Source organism: Humulus lupulus, chromosome X, assembly GCF_963169125.1.
Source record: "Humulus lupulus chromosome X, drHumLupu1.1, whole genome shotgun sequence".
Classification (NCBI taxonomy): domain Eukaryota; kingdom Viridiplantae; phylum Streptophyta; class Magnoliopsida; order Rosales; family Cannabaceae; genus Humulus; species Humulus lupulus.
Window position 1 is genome coordinate 32,799,529 of NC_084802.1, and position 18,165 is coordinate 32,817,693.

General features: G+C 41.9%; 1 protein-coding gene across 1 annotated transcript; it reads right to left on the reverse strand.

Moving 5' to 3' along the window:
* Positions 1-16,041: 16,041 nt before the first annotated feature.
* LOC133803270 (RING-H2 finger protein ATL52-like) lies at positions 16,042-17,673 on the reverse strand. The gene has a single exon (XM_062241244.1). The coding sequence runs from the start codon at positions 17,462-17,464 to the stop codon at positions 16,280-16,282; it is 1,185 nt and encodes a 394-aa protein (XP_062097228.1). The 5' UTR covers positions 17,465-17,673; the 3' UTR covers positions 16,042-16,279.
* Between the last annotated feature and the right edge of the window lie 492 nt (positions 17,674-18,165).

An 18,165-nucleotide genomic window follows, 5' to 3' on the forward strand; every position in this document is an offset into this window, starting at 1 on the left:
TTAATTAAACCCAAACTCACTTATTAGAATAATATCTTATTATATAACATAATCTATTGTGAATTAGCAACAAATTCATTTTTAAAAAAAACTAGTCAGAAACTTAAATTTAAAATTCACGTATAATATTTAATATTACATTAAACATATAATATATAATCTCTTGTTGTCACTCCCAAATTCAAAAACTAGAACAAACATAAACTTAAACAAAAATAAATCAATTATTTAATTAAAATAGGATATTTATTTGAAATTTATATGACATTAATATAAATTTAATAAAAATAATTAACAAATTCTATAAATAAAACCAAATAAACATGCATATTGCACATTGCTTGTATCTAGTATAATAAATATGTATAAACAACCCAAAATGAAAAAAAAATTTAGCAATAATGGTATATTAGGGTTAGTTATTAATTAGGAGTATAGCTGTAAATACGGGCCGGGATTTCTGGCATGGCATGAAACCGGCACGAGCCCAGGAGGCACGAGCACGACACGGCACGAAAAAATATGGGCTTCGACCAGGCACGACACGAATTGAAAATTGGCACGGCACGACATGGGCCTGAGCACGGCACGGCACGACAAGCCCGAAAGCACGAACAAACTAGCCCGAAAGCACGACACGATAAAAAACCCAATATTTTGACATTAATAATGATAATAAATTCTTATTTGTCAATTATCTATAAATTAAAATGATAATAGAAGTCTTATTTTTCTCAATGTTTATATTTTTATAATTATATTAATTTATTTTAAGATTTGTGAGTTAAACTTTTTAGCATTTATTAGTAGGTATTCAAATTCTAATAATTATCTTTGATATAATTTTGTATAAAGTATTGTTAAAAATTATATAAAAATATCTAAAACTATAATTTAAACAAAGAAATGTATTTGGATTGGTGGTAAGTCCATTGATTGTTAAAGGGGAGTTGGAGGGTTCAAATCCCCATCCTCACATTTTTTGGCAATAATAAAGTGGGCCCAAATTTGAGCCCAAATATAAAAAAGTGAGCCAGCCCGAATAAGAAAAGTGGGTCCGCACGACATGGGCCAGGCCCATGGGCCGTGCTGGGCCTACTCTTTCAAAAATGGGCTGCCCCGGCACGAATAGAATACGGGCTCCGAATTATTCGGAGGCACGAAAATATGCACCGGGCCGAGCCGGGCCGACCCACATTTACAGCTCTGATTAGGAGTAATAGTTTGTTTAAAAGTCAAAGTAGACTCCAAGTTAAGACACCAAATTAGACAACATATTTGAATCCGAATGTAATTTCAATTCGATTGTTGAATGTGTCAAGTGACCCAAAAAGTGAAATGATTACGAATAAAAGTGTATTACTACTAAGTTATACTTATCATTACAATTAAACTTAGAGTAAATTTCCTTTTTTTTAATATCCAATTATGTAATGGATTATATAATTCACATAATACTTTTTTTTACGTAAGGATGAATTCCACGATGTTGACCGTGTTTTTGGCCAATGACGCGTAGACGTCAAAACGACAAAAACCTTCAAGAGAAATAAACGACACAGACAATTTTTATAGTGGTTCAGCCCCAATGTGTTGGTAATAGCCTAATCCACTTAGAGTTATGATTATAGATCTACACTCAAGATCAGATGAACCTGAGTCAACTGAGTTTCTTCAGTGCAGATTACAAGAATACAAGAGTTCTCTCGATACAATTACTCTCTCTCTAGAAAATTAGAATTCGGAACCCCTAGTATGGTGCCATGAGCCTTGTATTTATAGGCTCTGGATCGTACAGATGATGTCCCCATAATCGAGATATTTTATTATTCTCACTATCTTTAATTTACAATAATATTCAAAATATAACGATACACTATATTTATGGGATAATCTGAGAGATTCCCGCGCAGGTAAGACCGATTATTGTTGAAGCCGTTTCTGGGATCTTTTGCGTAGCCCTGCTCTGTCTAGTCGATCCACATCACATTCAGGCTGGTCGGCCAAACCTTCACTGGTCGGCCAAACACTTTACTGGGCGGACACGCACCTGACTGGGCAGACATGCACCTGACTGGTCGGCCAAGGTCATGCCTGGGCAGACATACACCTGACTGGTCGGACATGGTCATAACTGGTCGGCCAAGGTCATGCCTGGGCAGAAAAACATGTGACTGGTCGGCCAAGGTCATGACTGGTCGGTCATGACACTTGACTGGCCAGTCAAAATTCTTCACTGGTCTACCGAGTCACTCCTAAGCCAGATTACCCAACCATTCCTTGTTATTTGTCATTTCTATTGCCATGTCATCGTTTTCAAATTTTGGGGATAACATTTGCCCCCCAAGTTTATTATATGATGTTCTCACATAATAAACTTTTTTCTCCACAGCTGACGGCATAATAAAAAAAAATCCAACTGTTCATTTTCCCGCCCATGCAACAAACCACGACTCCATAGCAGACCACGATCACTGGAATTAATTGCTCACAGTAGTGGGGAGAAAAAATATTCAAGGAATTCCAAGGGTCCAAAAATAAGTGGCAATTTCCACTTTTTTTTCTTTAAATAGACCCATGTGTTCCCATATTTTCATAAGCAAAATAGAGCAAAAATTTCCCTCTTCTTTCACCTTTTCCTCCCTTTGGCCGAATACTCCATAACTTCTTTTCTTGGCCAAAAGTTCAAGACCATCAAGGGAAAGTTCCCATTTCTTCAAGAAAATCAAGGGCTCTTCAAGATTGGGTAAGTCCTTCTTCTCCATCTCCACTTATGTTGTTTTTTTCAAAACTTCAAGAAAAAAAATAGGTGTTGGCCGAAACTCTATGAAACTTTTCCCTTGAATTTGTGTATGAATCTTTGAAATACAATGTGTTTTGTGGTTGTTTTGATGTTGTTTAGGTTATGGGTAACTCAATTTTATCTTCAATTTCATTGAAATTTAAAGAAAAATGAATTATTCAACCTAAAACATAAATATGGGTTTATGGGTAATGAATGGTATATATGATCTCAAGAACATTTGAAACCCTTCAAATCACCCCATTTGCTCTTGTTGTTGGGTATTTTAGATGAGGAATTGTGTTGGTGTCCTATGGAATTTAGGGTTTTTTGTTTTTCGGCATGGGTTAGGGTTCTACATTCATGGCCGATTGGCCATAGCCCCTTTTTTTTTTAGGCTGCTCGGACACAAAGAAACCCCTTGGACCTCCATCCGATCGGACCAATCCCAGCCCCTTGGATGCCTTGACGCAACCGTTCGGTCATGCACCCGCTGGCTCCTCGGACGCATGGCGACAGCCCCTCGGCTAGGCGCAATCTGCTCAGACGCATAGCTCACGGCTCGGTCATCAAATACACGTGATGTCCGATCGGACACAACTGCTTTCCTCAGACGCCCCACGCACTCGCTCGGATGCCTCAACGCTGGCTGGTCGAATGCCTCAGCATCCGCTCGGTCACATGCCCAGCTCCTCGGACAGCCGCTTAGACACGCACACACGAACACTAGGAAATCCACTCGGACACAGGCACACACGGCACCAAAATTTTTGCCTATCATTTTTTTTTCTTTTCTTCATACATGCTCATTCTAGGGACCTTAGGCATTTTTAGGCACAAAAGTTCTTTTTTTTTTTCATGCATGTTATATTTTTACTACTCAGATAAATTTTTTCTGAGTAGAAAAATAAACATTTCCCTGCTAAACTGATTGATTTCTATTTGTATGGTTACTCACCTCCCCATTTTTATTTTTTGTAGATGAATCGCTTCGACTATAGGGGACGTGACAACCATACAAACTCTGACACTTCCATCCCGCAATCGAGCGACACTCCTCAAAGCAGCGACTCTTCGTCGAAGTCTCCTAACAGTTGCACTCCTGAGGATCGCCTTCGCCGTTTTAAGAAGATCCTCCCCCGATCAGCTTTATATTTTCTTCACGAAGAGCAGTTCCTCCATCAACAAGCTGAATAGTCAGAAATGAGGGTAAAGAAGTCTAACAGACTCCCACAGGACCAAGATCCTCAGGTAGCCCGCAGAGCGGTACAGAAAGTGGTGGAACGCAGTGAGGTCCGAACTGCGGCTTCTTCGAGACCACCTCGCCAGACGCAAAAACCAAATAAGCCTCGGAGAAAAATTACTCAGAAATTCACTACCGAGATCCAGCGTTTGGCTGTCCAAAAACCAAGAAAGGAAGGAGAAGAAACACCTTCTTGGTTTACCACTAAGCCTTCGAAACTTAACCCCGGGATGTTCGACAAACACATCCAAGCCTTGGGCCTGAGAGGGGTTAATGTGATATGTTCGCGCCCTCATCAGAGAGCTAACAGGCTTGGCAGACCTTACTGTGCCTGGTCTAGGCACCATGTATACGCAGGAGCTACCATCCCGCTACATTCCTTCTTCCGGTCAGTAGCGCACTATTTCAATGTCTCTCCCTTCCAGATCGCTCCTAATGGGATTCAGGCGTTGTCCGCTTTATACGTCCTTTACTTCCTGCAAGGCTGGGATCCACCCACTCCTCACGAAATACACTACCTATTCGACTTCAGAACCAACCCAAGCCACAAGAACACAGGTTTTTTCCACCTCTTCCATAGGCATAAAGGGATTAAATACCTCCATGGTGTTGCTCACAAGTAGAATCCTGGGAAATACTATATAGAGTATTTTCTCACTTCGGACATCAAGGCCAACAACTTGGCCTTTACACACGCGGGTCCATTTCACCAGCCCTTGCCTACCAAAGAAATTTGTGCCCGAGCAGAGGAGTTGGCTGATATGCGCACCGAGGAGAAGGATGTGAAAGAGTTGGTTACTGTGGATAATCTTCAGATGGTGGGCCTACTACCAAGTAACCAGAACATCACAGTAGAGAGCCCTACCGAGGAAGCTAATGCAACTGATCAGTCCAATGCCGATACTGAGGTAGTGATCGATCAGTTCTCTCCTGGACCATCTCCCCACTCTCGCAGACCAGGTGACCTCATCATTAGGGAACCCCAGCCAGAGGACCAACGCAGACTTGTTATTCCCACACAGCCTGGGAAGGGAAAGACCATCCAGCTTGAGAGAGACTTATGCTCATCATCTAATGACGAGGATGACTTCCTCGACCAAATCCTAAACTCAGGTCTAGTAGTCATAGTGAGATGTTTGATAACTTGGTTATATGGGATTTATAGAGCTGTCTGGTAGTAGTAATGTATTTATCCACATATTGCTTTATTTTTTTACTAACAAATCTTGTGCTTTCTCTTTTGCAGATTTAGAGATGTTTAGGCAATTCAACACCTTTCTTGCCCCAAAGAGGAAATCCGGGGAAGGAAGTGGCTCCACCCCTTCGAGCAAAGTCCCAAGGACCACTCCGCCCAGCCAAGGGAGACAACCCGAGGAGTCGATCGCAATCCCGCAGCTCACTCCTTCCTCACTTCCTCCCTCTGCGAGCCTAACTCCTACTCGCCTGACTAGCTTGAGTGAGGCCCTTCGCACTGCTGGTGGTATCGGGAAGGAACTGCTTGACCAGACTCTCCATGATGCTTCAATGATTCAAAGCTTTGAATCCTTACCTCGACTTAGCGTTGAAGTCGTCTTAAAAAGAGGGCTCGCTCAGTTGATGAATGCAAGTATTCTATCTTAAGACAGTTTGTTATTAATATTTTTACTTGTAATAACCTCCTGTTTTCCATGCAGTCGCTCGTCACCATCAGTCACGCTCAGCACCGAGCAGTTGACTATAAGGAGTTGATCAAGGTCCTAAATGATCAACTAGTGGATGCTCAAGCTAGAGTGGAGACTTTAACTGCTTCGGAGAAGGATCTCAAATCCAAGCTGGAGCAGGCAGAGAAGACCGTGGCTGAGCGGGATGAGTCTCTTAGGGGGCTGTCTAATGAGAATCAAAAACAAATTCAAACCAACAAGTCACTGACCGATCAGCTGGAGAAACTGACTCGTGAGAACGAGGAATTGACTCGTGAGAATGAGGAGCTAAGGCGAGAGAAAGAAGCCGATCTTGTTCGCTACGAGGAAATCTGCTTTTACCAGGTGTGGAAGCTGAACAAACCTCTCAACCTCGACTTTCTCACAGAGGAGGCCAAGGAAGAAGTGCTTGCGAAATGTGAGGCAAAGGCTGCTGAGGAAGCAGCTAATCCTGCTGGCACTACACCTTTTTCCCCCACGCTGTCATTCCGACCGGAAGAAGCAGCTGATGCTAAGAAAGGCATTGATCAACCAGCCATAGCCGACCAGTGAGCTCCCATCCGACCAGAAAGGCCTCCATTCGACCAGTTTGACTAGTAGACTTTTATTTTCTATTTTTCTATGTACTCTTGCTCGTATGGCCGAGCTATGAACACTTTACTTTTATAGACTTAATCTTTAAAAAGTTTTATTACATAGATAGATGCCTTATATTTTCATGTGAGTACTTAGTTTTCTAACTTAGAAATTCTAGACATTTCATAAGTCCATACTAAGTATACTTTCTTACACTCTTATTGCTCTAATATTTGATGAGCATAATGTTTATTGTCACACGAATATCTGTTCTAACTTAAAATTTTGAAAAAATTCCAAGTTAATTAAGCTTTGTGAAACAAGTTAGCTTAACCTGAAAACAAATTAAGCTTTGTAAAACAAGTTAGCTTAACCTGAAAATAAATTAAGCTTTGTAAAACAAGTTAGCTTAACGGCCCTTTTGACTTCAAAGATTTGCAAGTCAGCCTGAAAACAAATATCTTTGCTCGTGTTCTTATTGTCTGTGTTGAAGTATATACCAGTATACCCTATGTGCCCCCCAAGTGATTGAGGGCTGAAAAATCCTTGATCACTTGCTACTTGACCGAATTTGTTCAAGCAGTTAGTACTCGTGAAACACATTGAATATACATAAGATATTTCAGCAGTTAAACACTGCACAAACATGCAACTATTTAAACGTTGGTCATTCATCTGATGGACACCGACCAGTTGAACACTGCCCGGTATTTCTCTTAGAAGACCTTTTTTGTTTTAAGTTGTAATGACAGTTGAACACTGCCAAAGCAAGAATAATCAACACATATGCAAAATTTGTAGCAAGATTCGACCGCGCTGCGCGTGATCTCTTTTATTACTCGTAAAAAAAAACAAAACGTGTCTAATTACAAGTCTCAAACTAAATAACATTGTTCAAAATAACATGACTGGTTAGCAAACAGCCAGTTCACAAACAAACTTAAATAACAAGTTAAACACTTGATACAAAGCTACTACTCTGTAAGCAGTATTTATTGATAATATTTCCTCAAGTGCTCGTCATTCCAATAGTTCCTGATCAGCTCTCCATTTAATCGAGCAAGTTTGTAAGTGTCGGGTGGCAAGACTTGCTCAATTTGATACGGTCCCTCCCAGTTTGGTTCTAGTACTCCAGCCGCCGGGTCTCTGATGAACACCTTCCTGAGGACCAAATCTCCGACCTGGAACTTTTGATCTCTCACTTTGGAATTAAAATAGCAGGCCACCTTTTGCTGATGAGCAGCAACTCTCAAGCTTGCTTTTTCTCGTCTCTCCTCAAGGAAATCTAAAGATTCAGCTAGCAACTGGTGATTCTCCTCCTGGTCGTACATGGTCCTTCGATGAGATGGTGGGTCTACTTCCATAGGTAACATGGCCTCATACCCATATGCCAAGGAAAAGGGGGTATGACCAGTTGTTGTCCGGGCAGTAGTCCTGTATGACCAAAGGACTTCTGGTAATTCTTCCGCCCAAGCACCCTTAGCTCGCTCTAGACGCTTTTTTAGAGTATCCTTCAAAGTTTTGTTTACGGCTTCAACTTGCCCATTGGCTTGTGGATGGGCTACCGAGGAGAAACTTTTTGTGATGCCATGCCGAGCGCAGAAATCGGTAAATATGTCACTGTCGAACTGAGTGCCATTGTCAGATACTATCTTCTTGGGCAGACCATAGCGACATATTATATTCTTAACCACAAAGTCTAATACTTTCTTCGATGTGATCGTGGCTAGTGGTTCGGCTTCAGTCCACTTGGTGAAATAATCCACAGCAACCACTGCAAACTGTACCCTTCCTTTCCCTTTGGGTAATTTCCCGATCAGATCAATGCCCCATACTGCAAAAGGCCATGGGCTCTGCATTTGCTTCAAGACATTCGGAGGTGCCCTGGGTACTTTAGAAAATCTTTGGCATTTATCACACTTCTTCACGTACTCTATGGAATCTTCATTCATTGTAGGCCAGAAAAATCCTTGCCGCAAAATCTTTTTGGATAGGCTCTGCCCCCCAGAATGATCTCCACAGAACCCCTCATGCACTTCAGCCAATAAGTTTTTTGATTGGTCGGGTGCTATGCACCTGAGTAGAGGTAAAGAGTACCCTCTTCTATACAGCACCCCATCCATCATAATGTACCTAACAACTTGCCTCATAATCTTTTTTGCTTCATTACGATCATCTGGGAGGGTTCCTTGCTCAAGGTAAGCAATGATGGGTGTCATCCAAGTGTCAACTATTGTGATGGGCATGGCTTCTTATTCATTAATGCTCGGCTCTGCCAAGTATTCCACCGGTACTATATTCAGAGTTTCAGCATCTTTTGCACTAGCTAGCTTTTCTAGAGCGTCTGCGTTAGAGTTCTACTCCCGTGGTACCAACTTAAGAGTATACTCCTCGAATTGTGTTAGCAGGTCCTTGGTCTTATTCAAGTACACCATCATGTGCAGGCCCCTTGCTTGATATTCCCCTAAGACTTGGTAGACCACCAATTGGGAATCACTGTTCACTTCAACCGACCGGGCACGAACATCTCTAGCCAAGCGCAAGCCTGCTAGGAGGGCTTCATACTCCGCCTCATTGTTAGAAGCACTAAATCCGAACCTTAGTGCACAATGAATTCGATGCTTCTCCAGCGTGACCAATATAATTCCAGCTCCTGAATGATGCTCGTTTGACGACCCATCAACAAAAAGTTGCCAAGTAGGAACATCCTCTCTCTGCCCAGTTGTACGCTCTTGCTGGTCGGGAATATCAGCAATCCCAGTGCATTCAGCAATGAAATCTGCCAAAGCTTGACCCTTAATAGCAGATCTCAGTTGGTACTTGATTTCGAATTGGCCCAACTCAACCGCCCATTTAAGTAGCCGACCAGATGACTCCGGCTTCTGTAAAACTTGACGTAGGGGCTGGTCGGTAAGGACTTTAATGGGGTGCGCCTGGAAGTACGGTCGCAACTTACGAGATGCAAGTACCAAGAAATAGGCCAACTTCTCGATCACGGGGTACCTGGACTCTGCTCCTACCAGTCGCTTGCTAACGTAGTACACTGGATGCTGTACTCTATCTTCTTCTCGTACTAGAGCAGCACTAACAGCGTGCTCTGTAACTGCTAGGTAAATTAAGAGGTCTTCCCCATCAACCGGCTTCGAAAGAACAGGAGGTTGAGCCATGTGCTCCTTTATGGCTTGAAAGGCTTGTTCACATTCTTCCGTCCATTCAAACTTCTTGCTTCCTCTAAGCAGGTTAAAAAATGGAACACACTTGTCCGTCGACTTAGAGATGAACCTGCTTAGAGCAGCAATCCGCCCAGCCAAGCTTTGCACATCCTTAATTCTGGCCGGAGACTTCATTTCTGCGAGCGCCTTTATCTTTTCTGGATTTTCCTCTATTCCTCGGGAGTTTACAATAAACCCAAGAAATTTTCTAAAACTTACTCCAAACGAGCATTTGAGGGGATTCAACTTCATGTTGTACTTTCTCAGTACTGCAAAGCATTCCTCCAAATCGCGTACATGTCCTTCTGCTTCCTTTGACTTTACCAGCATATCGTCTACATACACCTCCATGTTCTTGCCGATTAAATCACGGAACATACCATTCACCAGACGTTGGTAGGTGGCTCCCGCGTTCTTCAAGCCGAATGGCATGACCTTGTAGCAGTATAGCCCTATGTCTGTTCAGAAACTGGTATGCTCTTCGTCGGGAGGATGCATGCTAATCTGGTTATACCCCGAGTAAGCATCCATGAAGGACAATGTTTCATGACCAGAGGTCGCGTCCACCAACTGGTCTATTCTTGGCAAAGGAAAACAGTCATTTGGACATGCTTTGTTCAGGTTGGTAAAATCCACACAAGTCCTCCACTTTCCATTGGACTTGGGCACTAACACTGGGTTTGAAACCCAGGCAGGGTAATATGCTTCCCTTATAAACCCGTTTTCCTTTAGTCGTTCTACCTCCTCCTTGAGAGCCTTTGCTCGATCTTTGTCAAGCAATCTTCTCTTCTGCTGCATTGTTGGATAGCTTTCATCCACGTTGAGCACGTGGCTGATCACAGTTGGTGAGATACCCACCATATCCTTGTGAGACCAGGCGAAGGCATCTTGATTCCTTCGCAAAAATTCTATCAGTTATGCTCTTACTTCTGACTTCAACTTTTTTCCAACCTTGATCCCTCTGGTCAGATCATTCTCATCTATTGAAACCTCCTCTAACTCCTCGGATGGTCCCACCTCACTTTCATAATCCCCAAAGCGAGGATCAAAGTCCCTTCCCTCGCTTTGGGCAACGCCCTATTTGGTGACTTCATCACCGGATGAGGCTTGTTGTTCTCTTAAACCAAGAGTGCTTTCTTGGCCAAACTCTTCTAACATTTCTTCCTTATCGGCTATGACTGTGAAACTTTGATCGACATCCATCTCATCTACCTCCTCTCTCTCGGCACATACAATCATGTTGTTTTCTTTGGCCCCCTTTCTTGCCTTAGCTACCGAGGCATTATAACATTCCCTAGCCTCTCTCTGGTCTCCTCGGACGCAGCCTATGCCTGCACTGGTCGGGAACTTCGTGGAAAGGTGCCATATAGAGACTACCGCATGCAAAGTTGTGAGTAGTGGTTGACCAATAACCGCATTGTAGGCGGACGGGCAGTTGACTATCAAAAACTCTGTCATGACTGTCTCATGCTTGGGAGCATCCCCCGTTGTGACTGGTAACTTGATCGTTCCAGTTGGTGATAATCCTTCTCCAGTAAATCCATAAATGACTTGAGAGCATGGCTTCAAGTCATTGATAGATAGCTTCATCCTCTCAAAGGATGATTTATAGATGATGTTCACAGAACTCCCTGTGTCGATCAAACATCTCTTCACTTTCATATTCGCTATTTGGACTGTCACGATGAGAGGATCATTATGAGGATATCTCACGTGTCGAGCATCATCCTCAGTGAAATTGAGGGACTCACTTTCGTATCGTGGGTTCTTCGGAGGCCGCTCCTCTACAGCCATGACTTCGGAGGTTGATGCTGCATCCAACTCATGACGAAGGGTTCGAGCATACCTCTCCCTTGCCTTGTTGCTATCCCCAGCCAGATGTGGACCTCCACATATGGTGTCTAGAGTGAAGTCCACAGGCTCGGGTTGCAAAGGTGGGGATCGTTGCCGCTTGAACCCAGGATTGTTGTTACTTCCCTCTCCTTGGGTATTTTCTACTCGATACTTTTTCGATTTCCCCGACCGGAGGAGAAACTCTATCTCATCCTTGAGATGATTGCATTCATTCGTGTCGTGACCATAGTCCCCATGGAAACGACAGAACTTGTTCATATCTCTCTTACTCATCTCCTTCTTGATGGGTGGGGGTTTCTGGTAGGGGACCTCCTGATGACTTGCGAGATATATCTCCGCTCGGCTCGCCGAAAGAGTGGTGTAATTGGTGAACCGAGGTTCATACTTAGTTGGCTTGTCGTTTGATCCCGACTTAGCCTTCTTTTCATTGTGGCGGTCAGACCCGTTATTCCCACGTTTCTTACCACCACTTTAATCATTTCCACCATTCTTGGGAGGATCAGTCGATCCGCTCGGATTGTTCAAGCCTTTCTCTCCCTTCTCAATCGCATCATCCAATTTCATATACTTGTCTGCCCGGTTAAGAAATTGTTGTAACGTTGAAATTGGGTTGCGATGAATACTGTCCTACAAAGGACTCCGATAGATTATGCCAGAAGAAATTGCCACCATCTTCCCCTCATCTCCAACTGCAGTAGCTCGGTTAGCTTCTCTCATGAACCTTTGTATGTAGTTCTTGAGAGATTCATCCTTTCCTTGTTTAATATCCGCCAAGTGATTGGCGTAAACTGGAGGGGTCCGAGCAGCACTGAACTGCCTGCAAAACTCTTTCCTGAAACTTTCCCAAGAAGTGATGGAATTTGGCTTAAATTTCCAATACCACTCCTAGGCAATGTCGGACAATGTAGTGGGGAAGACTCTGCACCGATAGTCATCACTCACTCCGAGCAACTCCATCTGGTCTTCGAATTTCCCCACATGCCTTATCGGATCTGCCTTTTCTGTATAAACTGGCAGTACCGGTGCTTTGTACTTCACTGGTGGTTGGGCTGCTTTAATTCAAGCACAGAACGGGCTGCCACTCCTATGGTCTACTGGATCGATTGCAGAAGGTCGTTTCGACAGACCCTGAACTGCTGCTGTCAGAGCATCAAGCTGGGCTTGGATGCCTGGGGCCACTGCTTGGGACTCATTCTCGGGACCGCCTGGTCGGGCGCTCCTATCCGGCGCACCATCATCAAGTATTTCTACTTGACTGGTAAGTCGGCTCGGATCTCGCCCTTCGACCGGGACGGTCCTTCTCCTGTCAGCAATGACGTCTCTTAGATCCTTCTGAGTGGTATGCCTCCCTAACCGATCGAACACCGTACTTCAAGTTTTTTCAGAAGGCTTGCCGTGCGGGACATGCTCCTTGCCACTGCGCTGCTGGTTGGGATGCAGTGGTGGTCTTCCTGTCTGCGCTGGGCGATCTTTTCCTCCTCGATGGTTGTTATCATTTTTCTCCTTCGACTGGTCAGTGTGATGACTATCAGCCTCATCACGACCATGCCCATCTTTGAAGTGTGAAGTTTCTTTACCCCAAGGAGCTCTATTTTGCTCCTGCTTAGGTGGAGTTTTCTTACTGCCTGACTTATGACTTCAGGATTTGGAAGTCTCTGATCAGTGGCTCCTGTAGGGGGTTCTGGAGTTCCCCCTTTGGGTTGAGGCAGTGCCTGATCGAACCCCATCTTCTTCCCGACCAGGTGGGTTACTACCACTCCTGTTTGGCCCTCGAGAGTTGGGTCTATTAGTGTTTTTGCGACCAGCTCCTATGGTCCTTGCTCCTGGGATGGCTGCTCCTCGTGCTGCAGCTTGGGCATTGGCCTGGGCCAGCTGCGTAGCTGCCTCTAGAGCGAGTGTAGCCTCGCGATGTCTCTTATCGGCCTCTTCTTGCTGTCGCCGGATCTCCTCACTCCTAGCGTCCATCTCCTGTCTTTGCTACTCAAATGCAGCCTTCTGCCTAGCCATTTCTTTAGCGAACACCTCCTGTCTGGCTTTGAATTGTGCCATTTCCTCCTGGAAAGCTCCCATGGCTTCCTGGAGTTGTTCAACCTCTGGAGTCACGTCCTCGAGCATGACTCTAGGCTCGGTCTCATGGTCTTAAGGGCCTGGACCTTCTGATCTAGCAGGCTCTTTAGAGGAACCTGGCTTCTTGGAGGCCACATTGGTGTTCTTAGGCGCCATAATGCTACAGGGATCGTCTATCTTTCTCTTCAGGCTCTCAATGAAAGCACCAAAATGTTTACCGTGTTTTTGGCCAACGACGCGTAGACGTCAAAACGACAAAAACCTTCAAAAGAAATAAACAACACAGACAATTTTTATAGTAGTTCAGCCTCAATGTGTTGGTAATAGCCTAATCCACTTAGAGTTATGATTATAGATCTACACTCAAGATCAGATGAACCTGAGTCAACTGAGTTTCTTCAGTGCAGATTACAAGAATACAAGAGTTCTCTCGATACAATTACTCTCTCTCTAGAAAATTAGAATTCGGAACCCCTAGTATGGTGCCATGAGCCTTGTATTTATAGGCTCTGGATCGTACAGATGATGTCCCCATAATCGGGATATTTTATTATTCTCACTATATTTAATTTACAATAATATTCAAAATATAACGATACACTATATTTATGGGATAATCTGAGAGATTCCCGCGCAGGTAAGACCGATTCTTGTTGAAGCCGTTTTTGGGATCTTTTGTGTAGCCCTGCTCTGTCTAGTTGATCCACATCACATTCAGGCTGGTTGGCCAAACCTTCACTGGTCGGCCAAACACTTTACTGGGCGGACACGCACCTGACTGGGCAGACATGCACCTGACTGGTCGGCCAAGGTCATGCCTGGGCAGACAAACATGTGACTGGTCGGCCAAGGTCATGACTGGTCGGTCATGACACTTGACTGGCCAGTCAAAATTCTTCACTGGTCTACCGGGTCACTCCTAAGCCAGATTACCCAACCATTCATTGTCATTTGTCATTTCTATTGCCACGTCATCGTTTTCAAATTTTGGGGATAACACACGAAAATAGGTAAAATTATATTAATTCATTGGAATAATTATTCTTATGCGCTAAGACTTAAAATAGCAAATGGTCCAAAAGAGTTGGTCTCAACATGATTATAATTATAAATTAGGTAGTTCCTAGCAACTACCTAATCCTAACATATAACTGCAATAAACACATTAACATATAACTACTAATGTGGCATGTTGACATTTTAGGAACATTTTATATATTTATATAGTAAGCCATCAAATGTTAAAACTAATTTGATATTTAAACAACTAGATAATAATAAAAACAAATTTGTTAGTGTGAAATGGTGGAATGTATGTGTGTATATATATGTGTGTGTGGTCTAGTAAAATAAAATGGAAATACTGGAGGGAGAGAAATGAAATGAATGATGTTACGATATTGGTCTTGTTCACTATAATAAGTCTTAATATAAATAAATAAACAAATCGTTGGTGGGTCATTGTTAAGCGTTGTACAACCTCACTAATGCCTATGTTATTATTATTATAACTATTATTACAAGCTGGAGTTTTTTAGGGATGGTGTCCAGCAAGGCAGTACTAGTACTTTAAAATCTGCACAAAATTCTTCAATGATTACTCTCATCGAGCCATTACAAGTCAATGTGTAACAAAACCTCAAAACTAAATCAACTTAATATATGAAATGATTGGTCCATATAAGCTTAAAAATAGATGATAAAAATACGTAGTAAATTGACTACCCTTTTGAGATTTACACTACTGAGTGAGTGAATGAGTGAGTTGGGTGTGTATGGTTAAATTAAAAACAGAAAAAAAAAAATGAGATCAATATATAAATGAAAAGACATCGTATGCCAGTATTTTTCTACACTCAACTTTACCAACCAAAAAATAGTAATATTATTCAATACTCAACAAAAGCTTTGTTTTGTGGTGATGAAATGATGATGATGATGATGTCGAGTATCTTGTTATTTTCTATTCAGAAAATGAAAAGTCGGTTTGAACTAAAATGCAGAAAATGGGTTAAAAACAACACAAGGAGTTGGGCTGTCATATCAAGAGATGGTAGTTGAGAGAGAGACCCTTAAGTGTAATTTTGGTTTGTTTTAATTATTCATTGGTTAGTAAGGTACTTTCATAACATTAATTGTGGATTGTTTATTCTTTGATTGTTGTATTAGTTAGTCTTTTTCTTAAAGTAATTGATATTTCAGCACCAAATATGGATATCAGTGACCAAAATCTAGGTGATCCACCTGGACAAAAGCTGAGCTGAGATCTCATATGATATAATTTGAACAGTTTTCATTTATTATAGAGATTAGCTTAAAGTATAGAGTCACAATAACTTAAACTAGAATCAAGGATGATTATTTAAACTACTCTTAACTAAAACTAAAACCTTTCAAGTCAAGAAAGCCCTTTTTAACTAACCTGAGTTAATCAAATTTTAAAAGATACGTTAATACATTTGAAGATTAGCTTTAAGGGTACTTCATTTTTTATTATTAATTTATTGTTCATCTTTACTAGGAGAAGCTGGCCTAGCTTTAAGCATTAAGCTTTTACCTTGTCCGAACTGGTTGGACAAAAATGTAAAAAATATTCCTCAACAGAACACAAAGAACATCATTGAAGCATCATCCATAACATCTCCTTACTCTGTATATTGTGAAGTAATTAACTATGGAACAAGAAAAAGATGAAGAGAATACGCAGTCAATTAGTCTTAACTCTATATGAAAGGAGTAAGAGAATTTCTCTTTTGGTATTTCTAATATGTTACAGACAAACAGAATAAAAAAAAAAAAACTCTTGCCATTTTTTTTATACATTTGGAGAAGAAGAAATTAAAAAAAAAAAAAAAAAAACAAAGTTTCAATTGGGAATGATAGAATCTTTTCCTTTGCCATACCTTGTAAAGATAAATCTCCCTGTTGAAATGGATCTTCTCATAGCAAGAGGACTCCTTACCATGTTGAGAACTCCACTTCCCTCATTGGGTTTGAAATGTTGTCCTCCTTTTGAGTTTGATGAGGTACCAATTCCCCTTGACAACAACTCAAGATCTTTCTCAATCTGAATGATCAAATCACCATCATCATCATCATCATCATCTTCATCATCACCAGCTCGCAATATATCAGCCACTGAAAGACGATGATCATTACAAAAATTATGACAATTCAATGACACTGATCTCCTGAGTGGTTGAATCTGAACTCCATGATCATATTCATATCCAAATTCATGATGAATTGCCTGATCCTGACTAAAATCCCCAGTTGGGGTCTTAGGCTCGTCTCCTTCTACCTCTTCTAGAAAACCCGATTCGGAATCGTGAACCACAATCACAACAGCCTCGTTGCTTCTGCTCTGGTACTCCATGGCGGAGGAGACAGTGCTCAACTCTGGTAGAGGCATTACACCAGTAACAAAGGGTGCAATATTGGATCGGCAAAGGGGACAGCTGGAGTGGGATTTCAACCAAGTATCAATACAAGGAACATGAAAAGCATGGTTGCACTTGGGAAGCAATCTAAGACCCTCGTTTTCTTCGAACTCACTAAGACAAACAGAGCAGTCAGAACCTTCCACCAACCCATCACCTTTCTTGTACTTGTACACCTTAATGGACTTGATCAAACCCTCTTCCAGCCCGGAGGAAGGAGACTGACACGACTGGTCAGAAGAAGCAGTGGTCTGGTGGGGATTAGTGGCGTTTGCAGGGTCAGTTCCAGCAGCAGCAGCAGCGTCGTCGTTTCCTCCAGCTCCGCCGCGGCGGCGTCGGCAGTACTTGGAGATGATGGTGTAGTAACTCAACAAGATGAAGGCGCTGGCCAAGATGCCGATGACAGCTATGATGAGAGGAGAGAAGTCAGTGGAAGAAGAGTCGTGGCCGTGGTCGGTGATGTCGTATTGGTCGGGAAAGTCGAAAGGAGGCGGAGGTGGGTAGACGATGTAGCACCATTGTGGGCAGTAGACGCTGCACAGGCCTTGAGAGCAGTCTCTGTATGCGTCGTATGGCGCCCATGGATTTGGGTTGTTGCCAACAGATCCCATCCCCACAACCACAACCTCAGAGATTATCACCACCACCACCACCACAACCACCTACTACTACTACTTATTAGATAGATCTTGTAAAGATTATATTTTTATTTGCTTGGTATTTGTTGTTGTTCATGATATTCTTGAGAGAGAGAGAGAGAGGAAAGTTGAGGAGGTGGGGTAATGTATGTGTCTTCTACTTATCATCTTTAGTTTACTACTTTTCTTTTTGTTTATTATTCCTCTCTTCTTTTGCTACTTTTTGTTTGTTCTTTGGAAATTGTCGTTTAGGGAGGGAGATGTGTTTTGTTGACTAAATGAAGTAAATGAATGAGAAAAAGAGGAGTGAAATAATTATATTGGTTGGGTTAATTAGTGGGTGAGAGAGAGAGAGAGTAGAAACTAGAAAAGGGTAGGGAGGATGTAATAGTGTGAGTTCATTGCTATGCTATAGTGTTAGTATATATATATATATATATAAAAGCGTGCAATATTTACTTTTATTTATAAAATTTATTAATTATTTTTATTAAATTTATATTAATATTATATAAATTTTGAAATAAATAATTTATTTATTTTTGTTTAATTTTATGTTTGTTATAGTTTTTGAATTTGGGGGTAACAATAAGAGATTATATATTATATGTTTAATATAATATTAAATATTATAAGTAGATTTTAAATTTAAGTTTTTTGCTAATTTTTTTTAA

Coding starts and splice junctions, on each gene's coding strand:
- LOC133803270 (XM_062241244.1), bottom strand. CDS start 17,464: ATGGGATCTGTTGGCAACAACCCAAATCCATGGGCGCCATACGACGCA.